This window comes from Protopterus annectens, chromosome 1.part1 (assembly GCF_019279795.1).
Source record: "Protopterus annectens isolate FY-2018-M chromosome 1.part1, PAN1.0, whole genome shotgun sequence".
Classification (NCBI taxonomy): domain Eukaryota; kingdom Metazoa; phylum Chordata; order Ceratodontiformes; family Protopteridae; genus Protopterus; species Protopterus annectens.
The window spans coordinates 468,256,996-468,280,868 of NC_056726.1; the positions used below are offsets into that span (position 1 = coordinate 468,256,996).

General features: G+C 39.5%; 1 protein-coding gene across 1 annotated transcript in view; it reads left to right on the forward strand.

The window, feature by feature from the left end:
• Nucleotides 1–23,873, forward strand: part of ABCB10 (ATP binding cassette subfamily B member 10) — a 690,016-nt gene that overhangs the window by 290,984 nt on the left and 375,159 nt on the right. Inside the window, exon 6 of the mRNA XM_044076125.1 lies at nt 20,315–20,410. Within this exon, the coding sequence (XP_043932060.1) occupies nt 20,315–20,410 (96 nt within the window). The remainder of the gene's footprint in view (nt 1–20,314; nt 20,411–23,873) is intronic.

Consider the following 23,873-nt stretch of genomic DNA (forward strand, 5'->3'; position numbering starts at 1 on the left):
TAGCTCCTAAAGATCAACCCCAACTAAGATCAACTTAGCGGCAGCCACTAAGAAGGAGCTCTCTGAGCAGAAGTACTTTGCCCATCCACCTAACAGGAAGCCATGTGCATTGGACAGATTTAGGAAGCAGGTCTACACTTCATCTACCTTTTCGGTGAAAACATTGAATTACTTGGAAGATATTACTTGCTTCCCAATAGTTTTATATGGTGATTGTTGGTGGCATAGGGTTGTAAAGTAAAATTTGTAAGGCAGGTATTTTTTCAGGTTCATAGAATATTTTATGGGCAATAGTTAACTGGATGTAATGAAGGAGGTGAGGGAGCTCTAGCCAGTTGAGTTGCTTGAGCACTACACAATGGTGGGCTGTAGCTGGTGAGTTTGTATTGAATCTGATGATTTTGTTATAATTTAAGTTTTGCCAGCTCTGATCTTTTTAGATTTGTATGGGAGTTGCATGTAGCAGTGTAGAGATTAAGTGGGATTGGGCAATGGTAGCTTTAGTATTTTGGTGAAGTACTGTTTGTTCTTATATAATATTCCTAATTTTTTGTGTACTTTTTTAACTGTTTGTGAGATATGAATGTCAAATTTTAAGCTGTAATCAATTTCGACACCTAAGAGTTTGCTGTGTGGAGATGGGGAGATGATGGTGTTATTTAATGATGCAATGTTGAAAGTATTGGAGGGTGAAGTTGATTTAGAGGGTTGGAAAATCTTAAGATGTTCTTCATTCCACATTGCTGCAGTCCTAACTATTGGGGTAGTCCGCTGTCCAGTCGGCCCGAATACCAAAGTATATGGCTGACGTCGGTCAGGGCGCATTAGACTGACGTCAGTACGTCAGGGTACTAATGCGCATGACCGACGTCATATCCTCAGTCTTTTTTGCCGCATGGTCCGTTGCAGAAGCAATTTTGCGAGTGCAGGTTGGCGTTCTGAAAGTTTCTGAAGTCAGAGTTTCAGACCGAATCAAAGTTGGCTAAGTACCCCGTTGGGGAATATTTTGGTTTTTTCTTGCCTCAGTATTTAACCGGATGTCAGAAAAAGTGAATAACTGTATTTCTTGTGGGAAACAGATACCTCATAGGGATTACCATACTTTGTGTATACCTTGTTTAGGGCCTGAGCACGACGTTGTTGGATGCCGCTCTTGTGCTAGATTTAACAAACGCACTATTAAGAGAAGGTTAGACTGTGCCAGGTTAGTGTTTGGGAAGCGTTGTAATTATAAAATGCCGCCGGATGCTCCGACACCGGCTTCGGCTAAAAAACGCAAAGATAAAGCAGCAAAGCCTAGGGTGGAGGAACCGACAGTCCCAGACGTCGGTTCTTTGGAAGGCTCAGTGGAGCCGGAGGTTTTGCCAGGTGTCTCTTTGGAGTCTCAGGGAGAGACTTTACTGTTACAGGATGTATCCTCTCAGGAAGTAGGCCAGGCTGAGGGGCTTCTCAGGTGGCTGTTCTTCCCTCTCTTCCTAAGGTGGTTAGAGCCTCCCTTCAGTTTCCAAGGCTTCTTTGAGGGGCAGGCCAAGTTTAGCTTCTGTGGGGGTTTCTCCTAGTACTTCAGGATCTTTGCCTAAGAAACATATGCTTAAAATGGCAGAGGATTTGATTACTATGATTAGGGTTCTATGCCCCCTCCTGATAAGAGGCCTAGGGTGGAACCTGAGTTTGAGAGTTTTGAGCAATGCTCGGAGGCTTCGGAGTCTTCGGCTGAAGACTTGCAGGAGTACCCTCCTTATTCTGATTCTGATGTGGATGATTCTACTCCTTCTGCTTCTCCTCCTGAGGATTTTTCATTTTCAGAGACTCTGCATTCCATGAGGGAGCATTTTAAATGGGAAGGTCAAGATTTCTCTGATTCCAGGAAAAGGCTTAGGGAATTCTTGTTTTACCCCAGCATAGGCCTTTAGCTATACCTCCTGTTTTGAATGTGGTGGAAGATGTGTTTGCAGAGGCTTCCCTGAATCCTGATTCTTTGCCTCCTGCCCCAGTTAAACCGGATAGGTATTATAGGGTGCCTGAAGCTCATAAGTATCTTTTAAGAGTCCTAGGGCAGACCCAGAAACTGTCTCTCAGGGGCCTAAAGGTGTGAAGGCCTCAATTGTTAAAAATCCTGTCCCTCCTGATAAAGAGGCAAGGGCTTTGGATAGATGGGGAAAGAAAGTGTATACTTCTTCCACTTTAGCCATGAGGGCGTTGAATTGTCAGTTTCACATGTTAAAATATCAGAATTATCTTCTTTCACAGTTGAAATCTAAGGTGGATGCTCTGGCTGAAGGTATTGAGTGTAAAGAGTTGCAGGATTTAGTTCATGTGTCTGAACAGGTGGGTAAACATTCCTTGCAGTGTGGTTTTGATGCTGTGCAGGCCTCCTCCAGGGTGGCTGCCACTGGTTCTGTTCTTCGTAGGCACGCCTGGCTGAGAGATCAGAATTTGGCTGAGCATGTTAAGACAAGGATTTTGGATGCTCCTTTACAGTCTGATGTGTTTGGTTCGCCTGTGGAAGCAGTTTTGAAGAAAATGGAGGACAAGGCTAAGTCTATGCAAACTGTTAAAGATTTTTTGCAGGTGCAGCCTCCAAGTTTAGTAGAAATTGGCCTACTAAGGGATGGACTTATCCTGCTTATGATTCCCAGTCTAGGGGTAGGTCTAGACGTGGTAGGGGCAGAGCTCAGGGTTCTTTTAGGCCTAGGACAGGGAGTTCCCCTGCTCAGACTTCTGGTGAGGGCAGGGGTCAGTCCTTTCGTAAGCAGACCCAATGACCTACCTTTTCAGCTGCCAGTACATTCTCGCCTGGCAGCACCTTTGGGAGGAAGGCTGTCTCTTTTCAAAGAAAATTGGGATTTAATTACCCAAGACAGATGGGTTCTGGATATTATTCACCACGGTTACAGGTTTTATTTCCATACCTTGCCTCCTTTCAAAGGCATGCCAGACATTCCTCCTCTTCAAAGGACAGAGGCTCACAAGCAAATTTCTCTGTTGCTCCAAATAGGGGCCATTCAGTCAGTTCCTGTGCCGGAAAGGGGCCTAGGATTTTATTCTCGCCTGTTCCTGGTACCAAAGAAGGGGAACACGTGGAGACCAATTCTGGATTTATCTATCCTCAACACTTATCTGGACATTCCCAAGTTCAAAATGTTGATGTTACAACAGCTTTTACCTCTGCTGGGCAAAGATCACTGGATGGTAACTTTAGATCTCAAGGAAGCTTACCTTCATGTGCCAATCAGACTAAGTTGCAGGAAGTATCTGCGTTTTCGAGCTGGAAATTCTCATTATCAGTTCTCTGCATTGCCCTTTGGCTTATCTACTGCCCAGAGTATTCACAAAGGTTCTGGCTCCAGTGATAGCTTACTTCAGGCTAAAAGGAATCCAAATCTATCCTTACTTGGACGACTGCCTGATTCTGGCTCAAGAAAAAGAAGATCTTCTACAGCATCTGGAATATGTCATAGCAGTGCTAAGATGCCTAGGGTATTCTGTGAATGAAATAAAGTCCAGTCTAGTACCCTCTCAAGACATGTGCTTTCTGGGTGTGAGACTGAATACAGCAGCCCAGATGGCCTTTTTAACCCCGGACAAACAAAAGAATCTTTCCAGTTACTTCCATCATCTATCTCTTCAGTCCGGGCTGACTGCAAGGACAGTCCTTCAAGCCTTAGGGTTCATGGCATCTTGTATTCTGGTGCTTCCCAATGCCAAACTGCATATGCGGAAGCTACAATGGTATCTCAAAAATCTGTGGACACAGCACTGCCAGGATTTGGACACTGTCATTCAAATAATACCTTGCATTCAAAAGGAATTTTTGTGGTGGGCTCAGGAATGTCACCTAAACAAGGGACTCTCTGTGACCCGGCCAGAGGCAAGTCAGATTCTAACGACAGATGCCTCAGATATTGCTTGGGGAGCTCATCTAAATGGAAAGTGGATACAAGACAAGTGGCCTGCCAGACTACAGCATCTACATATCAACATGAAAGAGATGTTAGCAGTTCAGTTTGCATTAATTGCTTTCAAGGAGTTACTTCTTCCAGGGCAGGTGTTGATTCTAACAGACAACACAACTGTCATGTGGTACATCAACAAACAAGGGGAACACATTCGTACTCCATTGTGCAGACAAGCAATGATTTTATGGGAGACTGCGCTCAGTCTGCAACTAACTCTTCAGGCAAGGTTTCTGCCGGAGCACAGAACTCCTTAGCAGATGTATTAAGCAGACAAATCATGGATCCCCACGAGTGGAAACTGGATCTTCATGTATTTCAAAAATTGACAGTGTCATGGGGAACTCCAGACATAGATCTGTTCGCTTCTCCACTAAACCATCAGCTGCCAAAGTTTTGCACAAAGGGATTTCATCACACAGCTTGGAAAGTGGATGCTCTTTCTTTCAGTTGGAAAAATCTTCATGTGTATGCCTTTCCACCTCTGCCTCTTCTTCCAAAGGTGCTTCTAAAGGTCAGACAAGACAAGCCAAGGATGATTTTAATAGCTCCAGATTGGCCTCGGCAGCACTGGTACCCATTACTGAGGAGTCTGGTAAGGAAGCCTCCATGGCCTTTACCCTTGATTCCACACCTGTTGTCTCAGAGGACGGTCATCTGCTCAATGTCAAGCTTCACTCTCTACATCTAACAGCCTGGCATATTCTGTTTTGAAAGACAGCAGGTCTCAGCTTCCTCAACAAGTTTTAAATGTGATTATGGAAGCCAGAAGACCTAGTACAAGGAAAGTGTACGCAGAAAAATGGAAGAGATTTTTGTTTTGGAGTGCAGCAAACAATTTGGAGATTACTGAGCCAAATTTGAGTGTGGCTCTTCAATATCTTACTGAGTTACTGGACAAAGGTTTGTCTTTCTCTTCCATCAAGATTCATGCTGCAGCAATTTCAGCTCACTATGATTGTGACCCACCATTGTTTTCGCATCCTTTGTTCAAGCAATTTCTTAGAGGGGCAAAGAATATAAGACCCCACGTAGAGCTCCTACTCCTGCTTGGGATCTCAATTTTGTGTTGGAGAAACTTACTCTACAACCTTTTGAGCCTGCGGCTACTGCTGACTTGAAATACTTGTCATGGAAGACTGCTTTTTTGTTGGCCATTACCTCTGCAAGAAGGGTTTCTGAGTTGCAGGCCCTTATGGCAGTGGAGCCTTTTTTGATTTTTCATAAGGATAGGGTATCTTTACGTACTAATCCTTCCTTTATGCCTAAGGTGGTTTCTAGTGTGGCTTTAAACCAAACTATTCATTTGCCTACTTTTTATGCAGATCCCCAAAATAAAGGGGAAAAGATTTTGCACACTTTAGATGTACACAGGCTATTGCGTTATTATTTGAGCAGGACTAAGGATTTTAGGCAGTCTCAGCAGTTGTTTGTTTCTTTTGCTTTGAGTTCAAAGGGCAAGCCTGTGTCAAAACAAACTATTTCTAGGTGGATTGGGTGTTGCATTACATTTTGTTATTCCCATCATGGCAAGGAGATTCCAGCTGGGATTAGGCCTCATTCCACTAGGGCTACTGCCACTTCCACAGCATTTCTAAGGGGTGGCAACTAAGGATATTTTGGAGGCAGCTACTTGGAGTTCAGTGCATACTTTCTCTAAGCATTATCACCTTCCTCTCTACTCTAAGTCTAGGGCTGGTTTTGCCACAGCTATTTTGCAAGGCATGTTGTCAGTTCCTGCTTCCTTATGATTTGCCAGCCTCCCTTACCTCTGCTTTGGGATTCTACCCAATAGTTAGGACTGCAGCAATGTGGAATGAAGAACATAGTACAGTTTTGTACCTACCATAAATGTAGATGTTCGAGGATCCACATTGCTGCAGTCCAATTTACCCTCCCTCCTTCCCCTCTGTGTTTAGGGGTGGTTGTGTAGGTGAGGTTATATTCTGCTAATTGTGTATATATTGTATATATATTTTTGGTGCAGGTATTTTGGGAGTTTTTGGTTTTTGGCCTTATCTTTTCAGGGTCTTCTGACATCTGGGGCAAGAAAAGACTGAGGATATGACGTCGGTCATGCGCATTAGTACCCTGACGTACTGACGTCAGTCTAATGCGCCCTGACCGACGTCAGCCATATACTTTGGTATTCGGGCCGACTGGACAGCGGACTACCCCAATAGTTAGGACTGCAGCAATGTGGATCCTCGAACATCTATATTTATGGTAGGTACAAAACTGTACTTTTGTTTTTTTGGAGTTTAAAGTTAGTTGAGCATTTATAAGCCAGGTTTCAACTGCTAGGAAGGATTGTTGTGTTAAGTTCTGCAGCTCTTGTATCGATGGAGCAGCACATATTACTGTTGAATTGTCTGCATATTGGATGAGAGAGGTTTGTGGGGTTGAAGTATGTAGGTTATTTGTAAGTATTGAGAATAGTAGCGGTCCTAAGATTGAGCCTTTGGGGACACCTAGAGTCACTGGTAGAAGGGATGATAGTCTGTTGCCAAGAGACTGCTTGTTTGACGTCCAGTAAGGTAGTCCTGGAACCAGGCAATCAACTCAAACAGTAAATGGCTGGAAAAAATGGAAGAAGCTTTAAACAGATATGATGATAAAACTGCAAAATGCAGAGGTTGAAATGTAGAAAAGGCTGGCTGAATATGAGACTGCACAAGAGGAGATATTTCAAAAAAATAATAGAATTAGAGGACAGAGCACATAGGGAAAACCTGAGATTTTCTGCTGTACCTGAGAAGCTGGAAGGAGCAGACTATATTAACGTCACGAAAGCCCAAATAAGCAACTAGACTGGTATTCACAGGAATTATAAATTGAAGGGGCACATTGTGTGTCTGCTCCAAAGCTGGCTATGAGAAAACAGCCTAGACCTTTAATAGTAAAGATGCAATCTTACCAGCAGGAGTTGATTCTGACAAAACTGTGGCAGAAGGACAAAATACTAAAAGTGTGAGATAGTGTTTGTGAAGAATGACTACTCGTACACCAGGCAGAAGAGGAGTAATTATATCCCATTATTCAGGGACTGTCGAGAAACAGGTGTAAGATTGACTGTTGTACCCAGCTATCTTCAAAATATTTTTCCCTGGAGGAGCAAAATAATTTTTTGATGAAGTACATGCTAAGGAACAAACCTTGTGTCTATGAGGTAAGGAACAAATACAAATGTTTGTCCAACAAAAAGTGAGCTGTGAAACAGTAGAAGATTCTGCTTATTTATCTTCTGGTAATAAAGACCACAAAGAGACTGTGCCAGTGAAACCTTTTCCAGTGTTTCAATGGAAAATGTTTGAGAGAGGGAGAAAAGTGCAAGAGTTTACTAGAAGCATCAAGAGTATATTGGAAATGAAGCAGAGACAGGGTTTGGGAGAAGGAGATGAACAGGAATGGAATAAGAAAATCTGGAAATGTTGGACTTGCTTGGACTTGTAAGGGATTCTAAAGCCTATGCCCTACTTCATGTCATTAATGGTTAAAATGCATACATCACATATGAGAGCTACAGTGTTTGATTCTGATGAAGGGAAATTACCTAGGCTTAAAATGATCCATACGTACAGCTAGCCTAGAACTTAACTATAAAACATGGCAGTCTTCTCAATAACTATGGTGTTAAAGCTTTAACAATTTATGTCACTTCCATTTGGGTTAGGAGGTTGGTATAATGGTTAAGGTGTTTACCTCATAAACATAAGGTACAGGGTCTAATTCTCACCTTTGGAAGGGAAATTGGCTAGGCTTGAAATGGCTCACAAGAGCAGCTAGCCTAGTACTTGCCTGTGAAGGAGGTAAAAAGTTAACTGTAAGTAAAACAAAATGTTTTCTTATTAGTACTGTTTAAGTAGTGCATGATTTTCTTTCATGTTGTAAAGTAATTTTTTCAGTTATTTTTAGGTGTGATGTGGATACTGATGTAAATGGGTGCTCCTGTGTTTTCTTTTTGTTTCTTTCTCCCTTTTCTTTCTCTCTCTGTCTGCCTCTCTCCTTATTCAGTTTTAAGAAATGTAGAAACTTAAAAGTAAAAAAAAAAAAATCTGGTTAAAAGAGCATGACAAAAGAAAACTTAGTGTGTTTTTTCTCATACTTGCATAGGGGAATGACTGGATTAAGGCCATTAGTTAATGCAGTACACATTTTAAGAGAAAACCAGTAAATGAAAATGAATATTGAATATTATAAGTTTTTTTCTAGTAAACAGTTTTGTGTCTGGTTTTCATGTCTTTAGCAGACAATCTGATAGAGAAATGGCTTGGAAAAAATGGTTTTCTGAAAACATTCAAGTATTTTTCCAGCTGAGAGAGCTATAAACATAAGATAAAACCAGACAGAACTTAATAGAACCACAGGCTATACCATGCATCTTGGCATGGCTAACCTTTTTAGGTTAGTTCGAGGCTGTGTATTTGGCTGTCAGTTTGGAGCATTTGTTCCTATTAGGAGGGTAAAACTTCAGTACTTAAAGATGTACATAGCTTTGCATGTTATTAAATTAATAGGTTTTAGGGAGGGTATTGGGTGTGTGTGTGTATTTTTGTTTGAGGGTTTTCAATAAAACAAAAAAGTTCTGTAAGATGTGACATTGGCTCAAATGGAGATGACAAGAAATAACTGTATAAATGATTAACCTGCCAAACAGTACATGCATGTAACACAGAAGCTGAAACTAGACATTTAACAAAAAAGCTGTTGTACATAAAAGGTGGGAATAATCTCTCATCCATAAAAGGTGGGAATACTATTCTCTCAAGAATATGTTGTTTTGTGGACTTCCAAGATGGCTGCACATTGAGTAACAGTTTTCTAGCTCTCCCAGTGTGAACACAGAAACTCAGCAGAGAAAGCCAGTAGACTTGCGTTTATTCAGTACCTCGCCAATAAGTGCCTTGGCCAGATGCCAGGAATAAATAAATACAGAAAACCTGGAAAAAAATCAGCTACAAAAAGTGAGGAAGAAACACTGACTGGGGAGAGTTCTGCAGCTGTTCACCAAAAAGCAGTGCAACCTTCAGACATGACTTCCAGTAACCTATAGGAAGATAAGACAACTGCATACAGATCTGTTTAAAATAAACAAAACACTGATGGAGTATATCAGCACAAACAACAAAAGGCTGGACAAAGTGGAAGAAGCTTTAAACGGATGTTCAGATGAGATGATAAAGCTCCAAAAATCAGAGGTCAAAATGAAGAAAAGGATGGTTGAATATGACACTGCTCAGGAAGAGATGTTTCAAAAATAATAGAATTAGAGGACATAGCATGTAGGGAAAACCTGAGATTTTTAGCTGTACCAGAGAAGCTGGAAGGAACAGACTGTATTAATTTTATGAAAGCACAAGTAAGCAACTGAACAGTTTTTCCACAGCAGGAGCTGTTGGTTGAAAGGGTACATCATGTATATGCTCCAAACCTAGCTATAAGAAGGCAACCTAGACCTTTAATAGTAAAAATGCAATCATACCAGCAGAAGGAGTTGATTATGACAAAAGTGTAGCAGAAGGACAAACTACTAAAAGTGAGAGCAGAGTGTTTTTGGAGAATCTTTACTCATTGTACACTAGACAGAACAGGAGCAAATTTATTCCACTGTTCAGGGAATGCTGAGATGCAGGTGTGAGGTTTAAACTGCTGTACCCAGCTATCTTCAAGGTATTCTTCCCTGGAGGGACAAAATAAATTTTAGATGATCAAATACAAAGTTTGTCCAACAAAAAGTGAGCTGTGAAACAGATGGATATTCTGCTTCTTGTTCTTCTGGTAATAAAGACCACAGAGAGACTGCGCCTGTGAAACCTTTTTCACGGTTTCAACAGAAAATGTTGGAGAGAAGGAAGGGAGCATGAGAGCTGACTGGAAGGATCAAGAGTACGTTGGAAATGAAGCAGATAATCCTTCGCAAACACAAACAGGGAAAACTGAAAGCAGGAACCAGTAGACAGTACAACTTTCGCCACAGAGAAACAACTGATAAGCCACAGGATACAAAAGTTACAGGATACAAAAGTTTAATGAAGTGAAGCGCTTTTCGTCTGCTCGACCAGCAGACTTCATCAGACAAATTCATGTGCTATTAGTTACAATTTATACCTGTAGTGACATCATTAATTAGCATCAATAAAACTAATAACTTACAAAGCTTAATAAGAACAATTAAAAACAGCAATTAAAGCACTAAATAAACATATTCTTAAAACTAGAACATCCTAATATGGATCAAATATTGAAAACTAAGTAAAGTTAGTTTAAATAGAAATAACTTGGTTTAAATAAATTTAAGTAAATTTAAATATGTTTAAGTAAATTTAATTAAAATTGAATAAATTTAATTTAAGTAAAATCCATTCCCCACACCGCTCAAATTGAATCGAGTAATTACATAAATATAACTTATATTAGAATGTGAAATATGTACAATTCATACAGCATGGATAGTCACATATTATTTAAACAGATGTACTAAGCAATGCCTAATGCTAACATAACAGTTCAAAAATCTCATGTGTATAATACACATAATGATGGACAATTAGCGCTAAAATAGCTGGTCTATGTACAATGTCAAGGTGTCATTAACAATGAATACGTGATCTCTGACCTTAAGTTTCTAAACAACTAAATTATATACATTATGTTTAGATCTTCATGTAGAATGTTTCGAGAAAGAAGAAAACTAATCATAGCTAACTCACTAACAATAATAGTAACTCAAATAGTGAACCAAGACACTATCTTATAAGACTTTTTAGTTTTAAGATACTACTAATCGAGCAACTGTCATTAAGGCCTGGTTGTGCATAAGCATTCAACCTAATCTGCCACTTGAGTTCAGACTCCTCAAGAAGTAGTTTGAGGGGGGCACCTCTTTTCTTTTCCAATACCTGATCAATGACAATGAATTTAAAGGAATGGTCGCTGAATGTAATTACGTGTCTAGCTAATGCATTTTCTTCCTTCCTTTTCTTCATTGCATACTGGTGCTCATAGATTCGCTCTCTCAATTTACGTTCGGTCTTCCCTACGTAGAATCCTGGGCACTTCTGGCATTGTGCCAAGTAGACAACCATGCCTGTATTACAAGTTGCTCTACATCTCATGCTGAAACAAAAACCATTTACACAGATTCTATTAGTTTCGTGAATGTACTTGCAATAGTTGCATTTCTGGCATTTGTACATGCCTGGTGTTCTTACTTGGCTAGGATTGGAATTCTCAAGGAGGGATTTCATGTTTTTACCTCTCCTGAAGATTATATCTAAGTGGTTACCTAGTTTACTTGTTAAGGTAGCATTATTACTAAATATGAGCCAGTTTTTCTTAATGATATCTACTAAAGGGTAAATGTTAGTTGAAAAAGTGAGAATTAATTTAGAGTTGCAAACATAAGGTGGCTCTTTACCCATGTTATTTAAACTAGACACTGTACTAGTTGGTGCCTGACTTTTGACGTCGACTAGTTTACACAATATAGGTTGATAGATTCCTCTACTTCTTTTATCACTGACTTCTTTGACCAAGGCATTCAGTAGTTGCAAAGGATACCCTCTGTGTGTGAACATGTTGACAAGTAGCTCACACTCACGGGTAAAATCCTCGTCCAGGCTAGTAATTCTGGCGGCCCTTACTAATTGGCCCTTAATTACTGATCTTTTCTGGTAGCTAGGGTGACAACTACTATAATGCAGTAGGGAATTAGAATATGTACCCTTCCTATAGATCTTGGCTAAGTAAGCTTTTAAGTTAACATTCTTAGTTAACCAAACATCCAAGTATGCTATTGCATCATTACTAAAAATGGATGTAAAGTTCAGGAAGTCAGTAGTGGAGTTGAAGTGTTCTAAAATGGAACTACTATCTGTCTCTCCACCTTTTAACAGAATGAAAATATCATCCAGGTAGCGTGTATAATACTTGATTTTACCCATCAAAGTGACATTGTGTAGTACATATACATTCTCCCAATGTGCCATTACCATATTTGCTAGGCTTGCCCCACACGGGGAGCCCATGGCCACCCCTATTTTTTGAAGGTAGAAATTGTCCCCCAGCATAAAGTAATTGTTGTACAAAATCATGTCCAACAAGTTTAACACTAAAGCAATTTCTACTGTTGAGGCATTTTGTTTCTTTAAGTATATAGCTACCCAGTCAGTGGCAATGTTCAAAGGGATGCAAGTATATAAATCTTTTACATCAACAGTCATAAAGTTACATTGATCATCAAATTCCAATTCAGATATTTTAGCTAGAAATGACCATGAGTCCTTACAGATCTGGTTTTCTCTTACTAAATATTTTTGAAGGATGTGGTCAACTAGCTTAGCGCAGGTGTACGTAGGGGAACCTCTACCATCTACTAAGGGGCGCATAGGTGGATCATGCAGCCCCTTGTGAATCTTAGGTATCCCGAATATACATGGGAATCTGGGATAAGTAGTCTTCAAGTAGTTAAATTGGTCTTGATCTAAACAACCATCATGGAACATCTCTTCTAGGGTGTTTTTGATGGTGTTATACGCCTTCCTAGTTTCTGATATAGAACTCAAAACGTAAGCATCCCCATCAAGGAGGTTGGTCATCCGGTCAAAGTAATCAACCTTGTCGAATATCACCACACCCCCTCCCTTATCTGGTTTACAAATGCGCAAATTGTGTGACCTTACATACTCTATCAGGTCGGTTTCTTTACTAAAATCATTGCCCTGATTATGTCTATGTAGGAGTGGAAAAGAATACCTTAGATCTAATTCGCACATATTCTCAAAACATTGGATGGTGGGGTGTAGTGGGGGGTTGAATGTACTTGCAACCCTCAAGTTGTTGTTCGTGAAATTTTTAGGCTCATTACCAAACATCAACTGGAAGTTTAATTTACGTGAAAATAGCTTGATGTCAACAATTGTGTTTACTAAATTAATATTGTGCTGGGGCACATAAGAGTGACCTTTAGCCAATAATTCTGCCAACTCACTACTTATTGCAACATCAGAAAAGTTATAAATGTAAAAATCACCTGTGCTGTTTGTGGTGATATTAGGTTTAGAAGCCCCAATAACTGTATTAGTATCGGAAATTCCAATCTCTAGATCCAATTCTAAAGAAACATCATCACTGCTAGTGTTAGTGACATTAAGCACATTTAGGTTGTCTAATTCGTCAACGAATACTGACTTAGCGTCACTATCTTTATGTAGTGGGTTGTATTGTCCATCTGCATTAACTAAACACACATCGTCACTGTTAATGACGTTAAACTCAGTACGGTTAGCTAAATTGTCATCGTACATTAATCCGACATCACTATCTTTAAGTTGTAAGTTATATTGTCCATCTACAATGTCAGTATATGTTGTCCATAAAATGAAGCAGAGACAGGATTTCAGAGATGAACAGAATAAAACCAGTAACTTAATATGGGATTACAATAAAATAATTTATATTTGTGAAATACGACAGAGCAAGAAAATCTGGAAAAATTGAACTTTTTCCGAGTTTGTAGGACTTGTGAGGGACTCTAAAGCATATGCCCTACTTCATTTCAGTAATGTTTGGAAAGGTGCTTTGGGGAGGGCAAGAGGAGGGAAAAAGTTAACTGTAAGTAAAGATTTTTTTCTCTTAAATAGTACCAGTTTTGTGGCATGTGGTACAAATACAAGGTGCAGGGTTCAAGTCTCACAAGGGATAATTGGCTATGCTTAAAATATCTCTCAAGACCAGTTAGCCTAGTACTAATCTATGAACCTATGAACCAGCGTGAATAGCTATATAAACAATCCAGTACACAATTAAACTTGCTGGTTTAAATTTGACAAGTTGTGGTTCTTTCAAATGAACTTCAGCAGAAGCTTTATGTTGCAGTTAATTGAAAGGAAAGCACACTAGCTTTAGTTAGTGCTATGGTTGCCAGTGTTTCAGCCTGCTAGCTGGCCTTTCTTAATTTAGTACCAGTTTCTTTTTAAAAGTTTCTAATTTGCTTTTCTTTCAAAGCGAGGACTGAGCACTCCCAAGAGTGTCCTGGGCTTTTATTTGAATGACAGTTATGAGTGAAAAGACCTGCCTGCACTACATATTCCTCAATAAAGCAACTTTCTTTGTACCTATTAACTGTGTTCTTCATAAAATTTGTAGTTTTCTGGATTTCTTTCAAAGCGAGGACTGAGCACTCCCAAGAGTCCTGGGCCTTTATTTGAATGACAGTTATGAGTGAAAAGACCTGCCTGCACTACATATTCCTCAATAAAACAACTTTCTTTGTACCTATTAACTGTGTTCTTAATAAAATTTGTAGTTTTCTGGATTTTTGTGGAAAATCAGTGAGGATTGACTTCACTAAATAATGACAGACATTTGAGTTTCAGATTTCATATCCTTCAGAAACACAACTGCAGTGATCACTCAGGAGAAGCCGAAGTAGTACAGTCAAGGCTTTTTGGGATGAAAGACAAATAATGTAAAATACAACCCCAAACATGCACTTGCAAGAAACTATAAACTTTTTAAAACCAAAAGTGCAAACATAGCTCATTACCATCATGAGCATCTCAAACTTCAAGGCACAAATACGTTCATGCTCACCATATACAGAGTAAAAACGTGGGCATTATCATTAATGTTTCAGAAAGTAATTTTATTTTTTGTTTCTTAGTGCATTTTTTCTACACAGTGTACTGATTTTTAATCACTTTGAATTGTGCTTATAATCTGTAGGTGCAACATTCAAAATACTTATGCTGCGTGACCTCAAACTTACTTTTTTTTTTGCAACCCTTCCCTTACCTTTGCAAATCATAGGGCATGGAGAGGCTGCAGAGGTGTTGGGTAGGAAGTCCCACTAGAATAACAATAAGATTTCCTGCAGATGTCAAAGAACACACGCCCAAAAGCTGACAAACCCAACCCTTGTCTGCAGTCCTTCCCCAAATGCAGCGAGAAATGTTGCGTGCTTACCAGTTTTTAGAAATAATGGAAACTTTCTTCATGTGAAAACTTCCCAAAAGCCAATCACCAACCGTAAAGGAGAGACTCGTGTAGCAATGGGAGAAAGGCATGAGCTGTCCCCATGTACGTGTCAGAACCTCATATAGCACATTTCCAGAAGTTACAAGCACTGAGCCATAGGACATGGTGGGGAAGTGGTCACTGTGAGGATTTTGTTACAGTGAAGAGTGCCCATCCCATTGAACCACGCAACTTTTAGTGCAAGCCCTTTGCCACTCTTCTGTTGGCGTGGTTTATATAACTTGTTTGTTCATGCTGTCAGCATTTTCTGTGTTTGCTTGTTTTTATTTTATTTGTACTGTGCCATGCACAGAAATTTAAATGATTGATTCCCAGTGGTCTTTGCACACTGCAAGGTACTGTACTGTACAAAAGACTCAATGTTCATTCTAGAAAGTAAGGAAATAGTTTTTCATAAGACTCTACAGATTGCATCAGAATGGAATATGAGTGTTAATAAATAATTGCTATACCAATTATGTCTTATGACACCGTTATTTCTACATCTGTTTTCATAGTTCTTAGCTGCATACACAACACAGGTTGCTTTGATGTATGTGCTGTTGTGTATATAGGGAGTGTATTTTTAACATTAATGTTAACTTGAACATTTTCTCAATTATCATTTGAATGTTGATATCCCACAATTCCACTGGAGTGGGTGGGGTTATATTAGTATATTTGCAAATTTTATTTTAATTAATGTCCAGATTTTTGTTCAGTTGTATCTACTTTTTGTGGGACTTTGTCCAGATTTTTGATATCTCTGGGTTGAGAGGTATGGCTATCCTTCAGAATCGGAATTGCATAGGCATAGTAAGGCCTGGCTGAATGTAATTATGGTGGCTGCCAAAAAGCAGTTACTAGAAAATGAGTTACTAGAAAATGGAAATCAAAGTCTAAACCGACTTTACTAGAAGTAGCAAAGATAGCAACAGAGATAAAACAACTGGAATTGGGAACTTTCGAAAAGGATAGGAGCAAATTACATAGGAAAAATGGGAAGTGTAGGATCAATACATGAAGAGGAAGAAAGGTTTAAAGGAAGGCAGGAATTGAATGAGCTATGTAATGGATGACTGCAGGCTTGAGTCTGCTTGCCTTTCAAGGACTAATATCAGAGTATAGGCAAAGAGAGAGAAATCGGGTGATCCTAAGTGAAAGTGAAAGGCCAGAACTGGTAGAGTTTTCAGTCGAATCTACAACAGAAGCTGTTCTTAAAAAAAAAAAAAAAAAAAAGGGATAATTAGTTGTTCTCATAGTGTAATGGGTTGGCAGATTTTAAAAATTCCTTACAGAATACTCTGTCAGGAATACTGGGTGAGCAAATGAGTAACTGAGAAAATGATTTTTTGAGCATAGATATAGGATCTGAATTGCCTTGTCTTAATAAGGTCTTAAGTTTAAGTTGGTGGCTGCCAAAAAAAAGTTACTACAAAATGGAAATCTAAGTCTAATCTAGCTGTACTAGAAGTAGTGACTATAGTAACTGAGATAAGAGAACTGGAAGTGGAACCTTTAGAAAAGGGTAGTTACAAATTTTGTAGACAAAAAAGGGGAATTTTGGGAACAATACATGCAGAATGTTTTGGTGGAGGAGGAATGAAGTTTAAGGGAAGTCAGGAATCGAATGAGCTATGTAATGTTTGACTGACGATGACTGTATAGATTATAAGTGATGTATAGTGTTTGCAACTGAAAATATGACAATATGGTTTTTCATCTATATAAATGCATAATTGTCTGTCATAAGTGATAATTCAATAAAGAGGTTTCTTGTTTATGAAAGAACCCATCACCTCTAGCTTGGAGAGCAGATGGCCTACTCCTTCCAGTGAACGGGGAAGTTCCTTTTTGCATACTCCCTTTTACCTGTGCTTACAGGACTCCTTCTTAAGGTCCAGAAGGAATCTCCAATACCCTGCTTCTGGCACCTTTCTGGCCAAGACAGCACTGGTTCCCTCTCCTGTTTCACCTATCAAAGGGAAATTACTGGAGAATACCTCCAAAACCAGATCTAATCACTCAACAGAAAAGGCAGCACATTCATCCCAATCTGACCTCACTCATTCTAACCCTCTGGATGATAAGATCTGTCTTGTAGGGAGCTCCTACAAGAAGCCAGGAAACCTAACACCATGAAATCTTACAAAGCCAAGTGGAAGAGATTCTCCATCTGGTACTTTAAGCACATATTCCAACCCCTTCTGTCAGATATTAGCACAGTACTCCAATACTTATGTGACTTATTACATTCAGGGTTGGTCTACTCTTCCATTAAGGCTCACTTATTTGCTTTTAATGCTTACCCACCTTTGAATACCCCATCTCATGTCCAAGACAGAAGTTAAACTTTTTCCGAGAGTTTTACACCTTAAACCCCCAGGAAGCCTATCACCCATCATGGGACCTTAATTTTGTTTTGGAAAAGCTCCCTTTACCCTCTTTTGTACTGGCTGCTTCAGTTCCTCTTAAATTCTTCATTTGGAAAGCAGTACTCCTCCTGACCTTGACTTCAGCCTACAGGGTCTCAGAACTCCATGCTCCCATGGCTATTCCATCCTTCATCATCTTCCACAAAGACTGAGTAAGCCTCAGGGTCAGTCCATCTTCCACGTAGTAAGCCACAGGGTCAGTCCATCTTCCATGTCAAAAGTGTTTAGTGAATTTCAATCAAGCAATCAGTCTGCCTTCTTCCCCAATACCCAAAATAGTGGGGCGGGGAGAAAGAATCTTACACTCCTTAGACATTCACAGACAACTGAGGTTTTATCTAGACAAAACTAATGATATCGGAAAAATAGATCAGCTGTTTCTTATTTATTGATTGCAGATTAGGGCAACCAGTTTCCAAACAAACTATTTCTTCCTGGATCTCAAAGGCTATTTCCTTCTGCTACTCTCACAATGGAAAGGCTTTACCAACGTGGCCAAAAGCACATGCCACTCAAGCAGTAACCTCATCAGGTGCCTTCTACAAGGGGGTAGATATCATGTCTATTTTAGAAGCATCTACCTGATCATCTGTTTACACCTTCACAAAACACTACAAGCTTGACTCCTTCTCCAGGTCCAGGGCAGTTTGCTCCAGAACTATTTTTGTCTGGTCACCTGGACTCATCATCTTCTCTTTAAGCCTGCCACCCTACTCTGTCTACAACTCTGAGAATCAACCATCTGTTTGGAGTACTACAGCACTGACTTAGTGTTCCCAATTACCTCTTTCTTCCACATTGCACCTCCAACATTTGCAAGCTTCCTGAGGAAAAATTCTTTGGAGTCTGCTTGGGGTAAAGAAGTACCTCTGCAAACACTTCCAAGCAAAGATCCTAAATCTTCTAGACTTTTGTTGCACATTTGGGAGGCATACATATATCCTCACATTGTTTTTATGAATTGCTTATCCAATCTCACTACCCAATCTTTCTAACCTCCTCTGATTGATTCCTACAGTCATCATGCAATGTTTTATATGCCCTACTAATTGCAGTATTCGTTCCCTCCCATTTTATTCCCCTTATCTTCTCTCCCTATTGGCACAAACGCTATGTCTTACACTCACAGGCAAACACTCATTACCCCAGGATATTACAACCTTTCTGAGGGCAAGCTTGTTTATTGTTTTCAGTCTAAGCCTCTCCTATCTGACCATGTCCTTCCTCGGTTTCTTCTGGCCTGGACATAATCTGAGGATCTTGCATCTATGTCCAACTTTATACCCCTATGTGGATGAGCTGAGGTCATCATCTGGACATGCATCCTAGGAATGTAAAGCCTTGGTACCCTGACTGGACTTAAGGGACCTTCAACTCATCTGTTAAGAATACTGCAGCAGTGATCAGTGAGATGCATCTACGTCCAACTTTATACCCCTATGTGGATGAGCTGAGGTCATCATCTGGACATGCATCCTAGGAATGTAAAGCCTTGGTACCCTGACTGGACTTAAGGGACCTTCAACTCATCTGTTAAGAATACTGCAGCAGTGATCAGTGGGATATCTACTGTTATGGTAAGTTCTTACACAAACAGTAGTTTAATTCACTTTAAAATGTTTCCTTTACACAATACATTGCATTCTTTAATCAGGTGAAGTGTTGTAAGGGGCGCTGGATGCACTTCATACAGAAATTTAGAGCATTTCCCTAACAGGTGGTACTTTTATTCAGTGCTTGTTTGGAATTGAAATGTACTTCGTACATATGTACATGCATTAATGTTTACTAGGTGTGTTTGGGTGTGTATGTATGCGTGTGTGTGTGTGTATATATATGTATATATAGAACATATATATATATATATATATGTATATATATATGCGCATGCATATGGGTGTATGTATGTATGTATGTATTCTGTTTATTGATATTTAGCTGTATGCTTTGCTAGTTTTGAAAAAGTGCATTGTTAGATGACATTCATATCTCCAACTGTTTTTTCATGCTTGGTGCGTTTTTTTTTCCTTCTTTATCACCATGTCTTATTTACAATGCATAAACAACAGCTGCAAATTATATTAAAATTTCAGTGCATACAAACTGCCCTACACAAGTTACCTGATTTGCACTTTATTGCTAAGTAACAATTCATATGCATCCATATTACATAAAACCAGTTACCCAGGTATTTCATGTTTATGAATTCCTCAACTGTGCAGGTGGAAAACAACTAAGCAGTGGAGCACTTGCCATGTGTGCAGGTACCAAGAGAAGCACTCATAGGCTCTTACCCCCCCTCCCCCATCTCAGGACACATGCACAGACTAACACTCACAGTAGCCGTTCACGCACAGATACTCTCACACTGTCACAGTGACACCCACATACGAGTGTGCTTGTTCTCCCAGTCACATACAGTATTAATTACCTCCATTAGCTAGCTGGTTGGGGTGAAGTGACATTGATTCACTTTGCACAGATTCCCACTTTTGAAAGACATAGGTGAGCCATACCAGAACTTGGCACACATTTTGCATCTTTGGGTCTGTCACCTGGCCTGTACTTGTATTGTTTGGGTTTCTATGAACCATCAGTCATTTACATATGGCACTTGCATGGTTTACCACATTTGAATGTGGTACTCAGAACTTTGCTGCCTACAGTACACAATGGCAATTGTAGGCAGCAAGGGGGTTTATGAATCAGAATGTCCTTGTGTGCTTGCACTCATTTTGCATACTTTGCATGCATTTATGAATACCCACCCGCCAAGTAAACTATAAAAGCATAATTTCTCAAAACGTATTACATTGGAGCACGTTCTTGTTAACTTTCCCTTAATTGAAAAAGCAAGTACATTTTCCATTACCTGACTCTTTTTTTTTTTTAATATTTCTTTAACAGGTCTAAGCTCATTTTATTCAGAGCTAATGAAAGGCTTAGGAGCTGGAGGCCGCCTGTGGCAACTTCTAGACAGGGAACCAAAGCTACCTTTTGATGGTAAGTATGATAATTTTTCCCCTTTCAAAGTGTCCATGAATTTTATTTATTTATTGAATTGATTTGTCATTTGTTAATCAGGTTAGTCCAGCAGAGCCAAGGGCCCATTTTTAGTGGAGACCTGAGGAGAAAAGCTCCAGCATAAGTTAAAAAATTACATATTTCAAGACAGTACAAGAAGAACAGATTACATAGAATCAATATTCTACAAATTAGAAAAGTACATACATTGAAGACTACAAATAAAAGATTAACAGTTGCTAAAAAGTTTATACAAGACGAAATTTCACAAAAAATAAAAAAAGATGTAAACTTGAGTAGGTAATAGATGAAATACCTATGGAGAGTAGAGATAAAAAGTAAATATTCACAATGGTATATTGTATTATTAAAAAAACATAGCCTGAATGTGTTATTTAAATAAAATATAAGTACAATGAAACAGCAGAATGCCTCTCATTGGGCTAGAAGAAGAGTTTAATGGTAAAGAGAGATGGATGGGGAGGGGGGATAGGTTGGGTCCTGGCATGGACAGGAGCAAGGTAGATTTTCAGTTTTTTGTTAAGCTGTTTGTGTATTTGATGTTTCGAATATTTGGTGGAAGCTTGTTCCAGGCCTGGGATACTATGCTTTTGTAAAATAGTTTGCCTGTGTTTTTATTAGGTTTGTATATGTCAAGAAGTAGTTGATTGGAGCTGCAGTGTGTGCGAGGAGGTGTATAGAGGGATGCTAACAAAGAGGGGGAAGATCAGGAATGAAAGTTTATTTAGTAGAGAGTGAGTGATTTGCAACTGGGATAGAAGTAGAAGTTGGGGGAATTCAAGCCACTGGAGTTGTTTTAGAGCAAGGCAGTGGTGAGATTTGTATAGGAGGTTGCCGGCAAATCTAGCTATTTTGTTTTATGTTTGTTCAAGATTGGTTATTAAGGTGGATTGTAGATGTGTGAGTATTGGAGAGGTGTAGGGTAGGCAGGGAAGGAGGAATGTCTGTGCCAGAGCAGGTTTGGTGTCAGAGGACAGGAATTATTTTAGTTTTATAGAGTAGACCTAATTTTTGATGTTTTTTTAACACATTGTTGAATGTGGAGGTCGAATTTTAACTGGTCATCAATTATGTTGTCAAAGTGTGTGTTTCAGCTTTAATAATAATGTTATCAAGCGATGAGATGGTGAAGGAGGTTTTATGATGGAGGAGAGATTTAGGAAGGACGAGAAGGAGTTTGTTTTTTGGGGGGATTTAGGATGAGTTGATTATCAGTTAGCCATTGTTCAATGGTAAGAAAAGAGTTTTGAGTAATAGAATGAAGGTGAGTGATGTTATCAGAGAGGGTGATGAGTAGAATCATCAGCATATTGTATAAGGGAGGGGGGGTGCTACAGGATGAGTGGAGGTTGTTAGTAAAGATATTAAAAAGAAGAGGACCTACAATAAAGCCTTTGGGGGGGATTCTGTCTGGATAGGTAAAGGGGGAACAGGTGGTTTGCCATCTACTGATTGTAGCCTGTTTGTAAGATAGCTGGAGAACGAGAGAATAGTAGTAGTAGTAGAGATGTTGAGATCAGATAGTTTAATTAGTAGCTTGGAATGAGAAACTGAGAGGTCTAAGAATAGACAGGACACAGCTGGCTTTTGTCTCTAACCTCAGTGACAGTATGAATGAAAGAAGGGCAATGGAAGTACTGTGGTTTGGCCTAAAGCCAGTTTGGGTGGGGGTCAGGAGGTTTTCCTAAAGTAGGTGTTTGAGAAGCTGATTATGTATTGATTTTTCAAGGATTTTGGAGAGTGGGGAGAGAATGGCTATGGGGTCTGAAATTAGAAGTATTGGTGGAGTTACCTCCTTTGTGAAGTGGTATGGTGTAGAAGGATTTCCAGATGTCAGCAACAGTAGATTCTTGGATTGATCTGTTTACAAGTATTGAGATAGGGTAGGCTATGGTATCAGCTGCGAGTTTAAGAAAGAAGGAAGGCAGGTTATCAGAATAGGGGGAACATGGTTTAAGTTTAATCAGAAGCAATTTTATATATGCGGTGGGGACTGGCTTAAAGGAGAAGGGGGTGGTACTGTTAGTAATGGAAGAGGTAGGGGGAGTATTATTGTTACAGTCAGTGTGGGTTAGTTTGCAGATAGATTCAATGAAGTAAGAGTTAAGTAGTGTGGCAGTTTTTTGAGTTGTCTTTTTAGGGTGTGGATTGGGGGTAGTAGGTCCACCAGGGTGCAGGATTTTATTAATGGAGTTCCAGAATTTTTGGGGGTTAGAGTGGTGGATTTTGCATCATAGTTGAACTTTTTCATATCTTTATTGATTTGCTTTTTTGGTGAGGTTTCTAAGTTCTTTGTATTTTTTGTAGTAGCATAGGAGATTTAGTTTTTAGCCATAGTTTCCAAACACTATCTCTGTTTTCCATAAGGGAGTGAGTGTTTTTTGAGAGCCAGGGGGCGTGATTAGTTTTATCCTAATTTTGCGTGGTGGTACTAGGAAGTTAAGTATTTTGACGAAAGTATGGTTGAATTCAAGAACTGCATCATTGAGGGGAAGGTGTCAGAGGTTGGACCAGTTAACTAATGAGAGTCTATTATCAAAGGTTTCAGCATTGAAGCAGGAAAGATTGTGGCAGTCTTGGTGTAGGTGGGACCTGGGATCTTGAAGAGAATGTCTTTGCACATAGATAAGGACGTGTTCATTCAGGGAGTCAGGAAGGGTGCCAGGTTCATGGTAAAGGTTTGGATCAAAAATTAGGATCCAATCTAAAATGGAGCTATTGTTTTTGTCTAAATGGGTGGGTGTTGTAATTAGTTGATTGAATCCATGGAGGTTAACTCTAAGATTTGGAGAGTTGATTGATAGTTTTTTCCAAGTTGACCTCTCCTAGGATAATTGCCTTGCAAGGGTATATGGAGAGAGATCCAGGACAGGATAGGTTCAAGGATGGGTATGTTATTTCCAGGTGGTATATAAATGGCTGCTATGGCAAGTTTTTTGAGGAGTTTAAGTGACATTTAAGAATAAGTAGCTCAGCTTGGTGGAAATCTGGGAGAGGTATAGGTAGGGGAAATAAGTTGAGTGGTTCAAAGTACAGGATGGCCACCACTCCCCCTTTCTTGGAGAGTATGTCTTCGTGGTAAATGTTATAGCTGAGAGGTAAGATTTTGTTGTTAGAGGTGGGGTTTTAGCCATGTTTGAGATGGGGTTAAGATTTGTGGAGAGTAGTTGATGATGCAAGAATGTAGGTCAGTAATTTAGTTAAGTAGACTTTGTATATTTATTGAGTAGATAGTAAGGTGTTTGGTAGTTGGGCGATTTTTGTAAGATGGGTGGAGGGATGTGGTGAATTGGTTGGGCAAGGATTGGGGTGGATGTCCCCATCAAGCTGGGAAAAATGCTGATTTAGTTGGAATGATCAAAGGATGCAGATCAGGATGATGATTTATGATGGTTCCAAAAAATCAGTTTAATTATTAAAT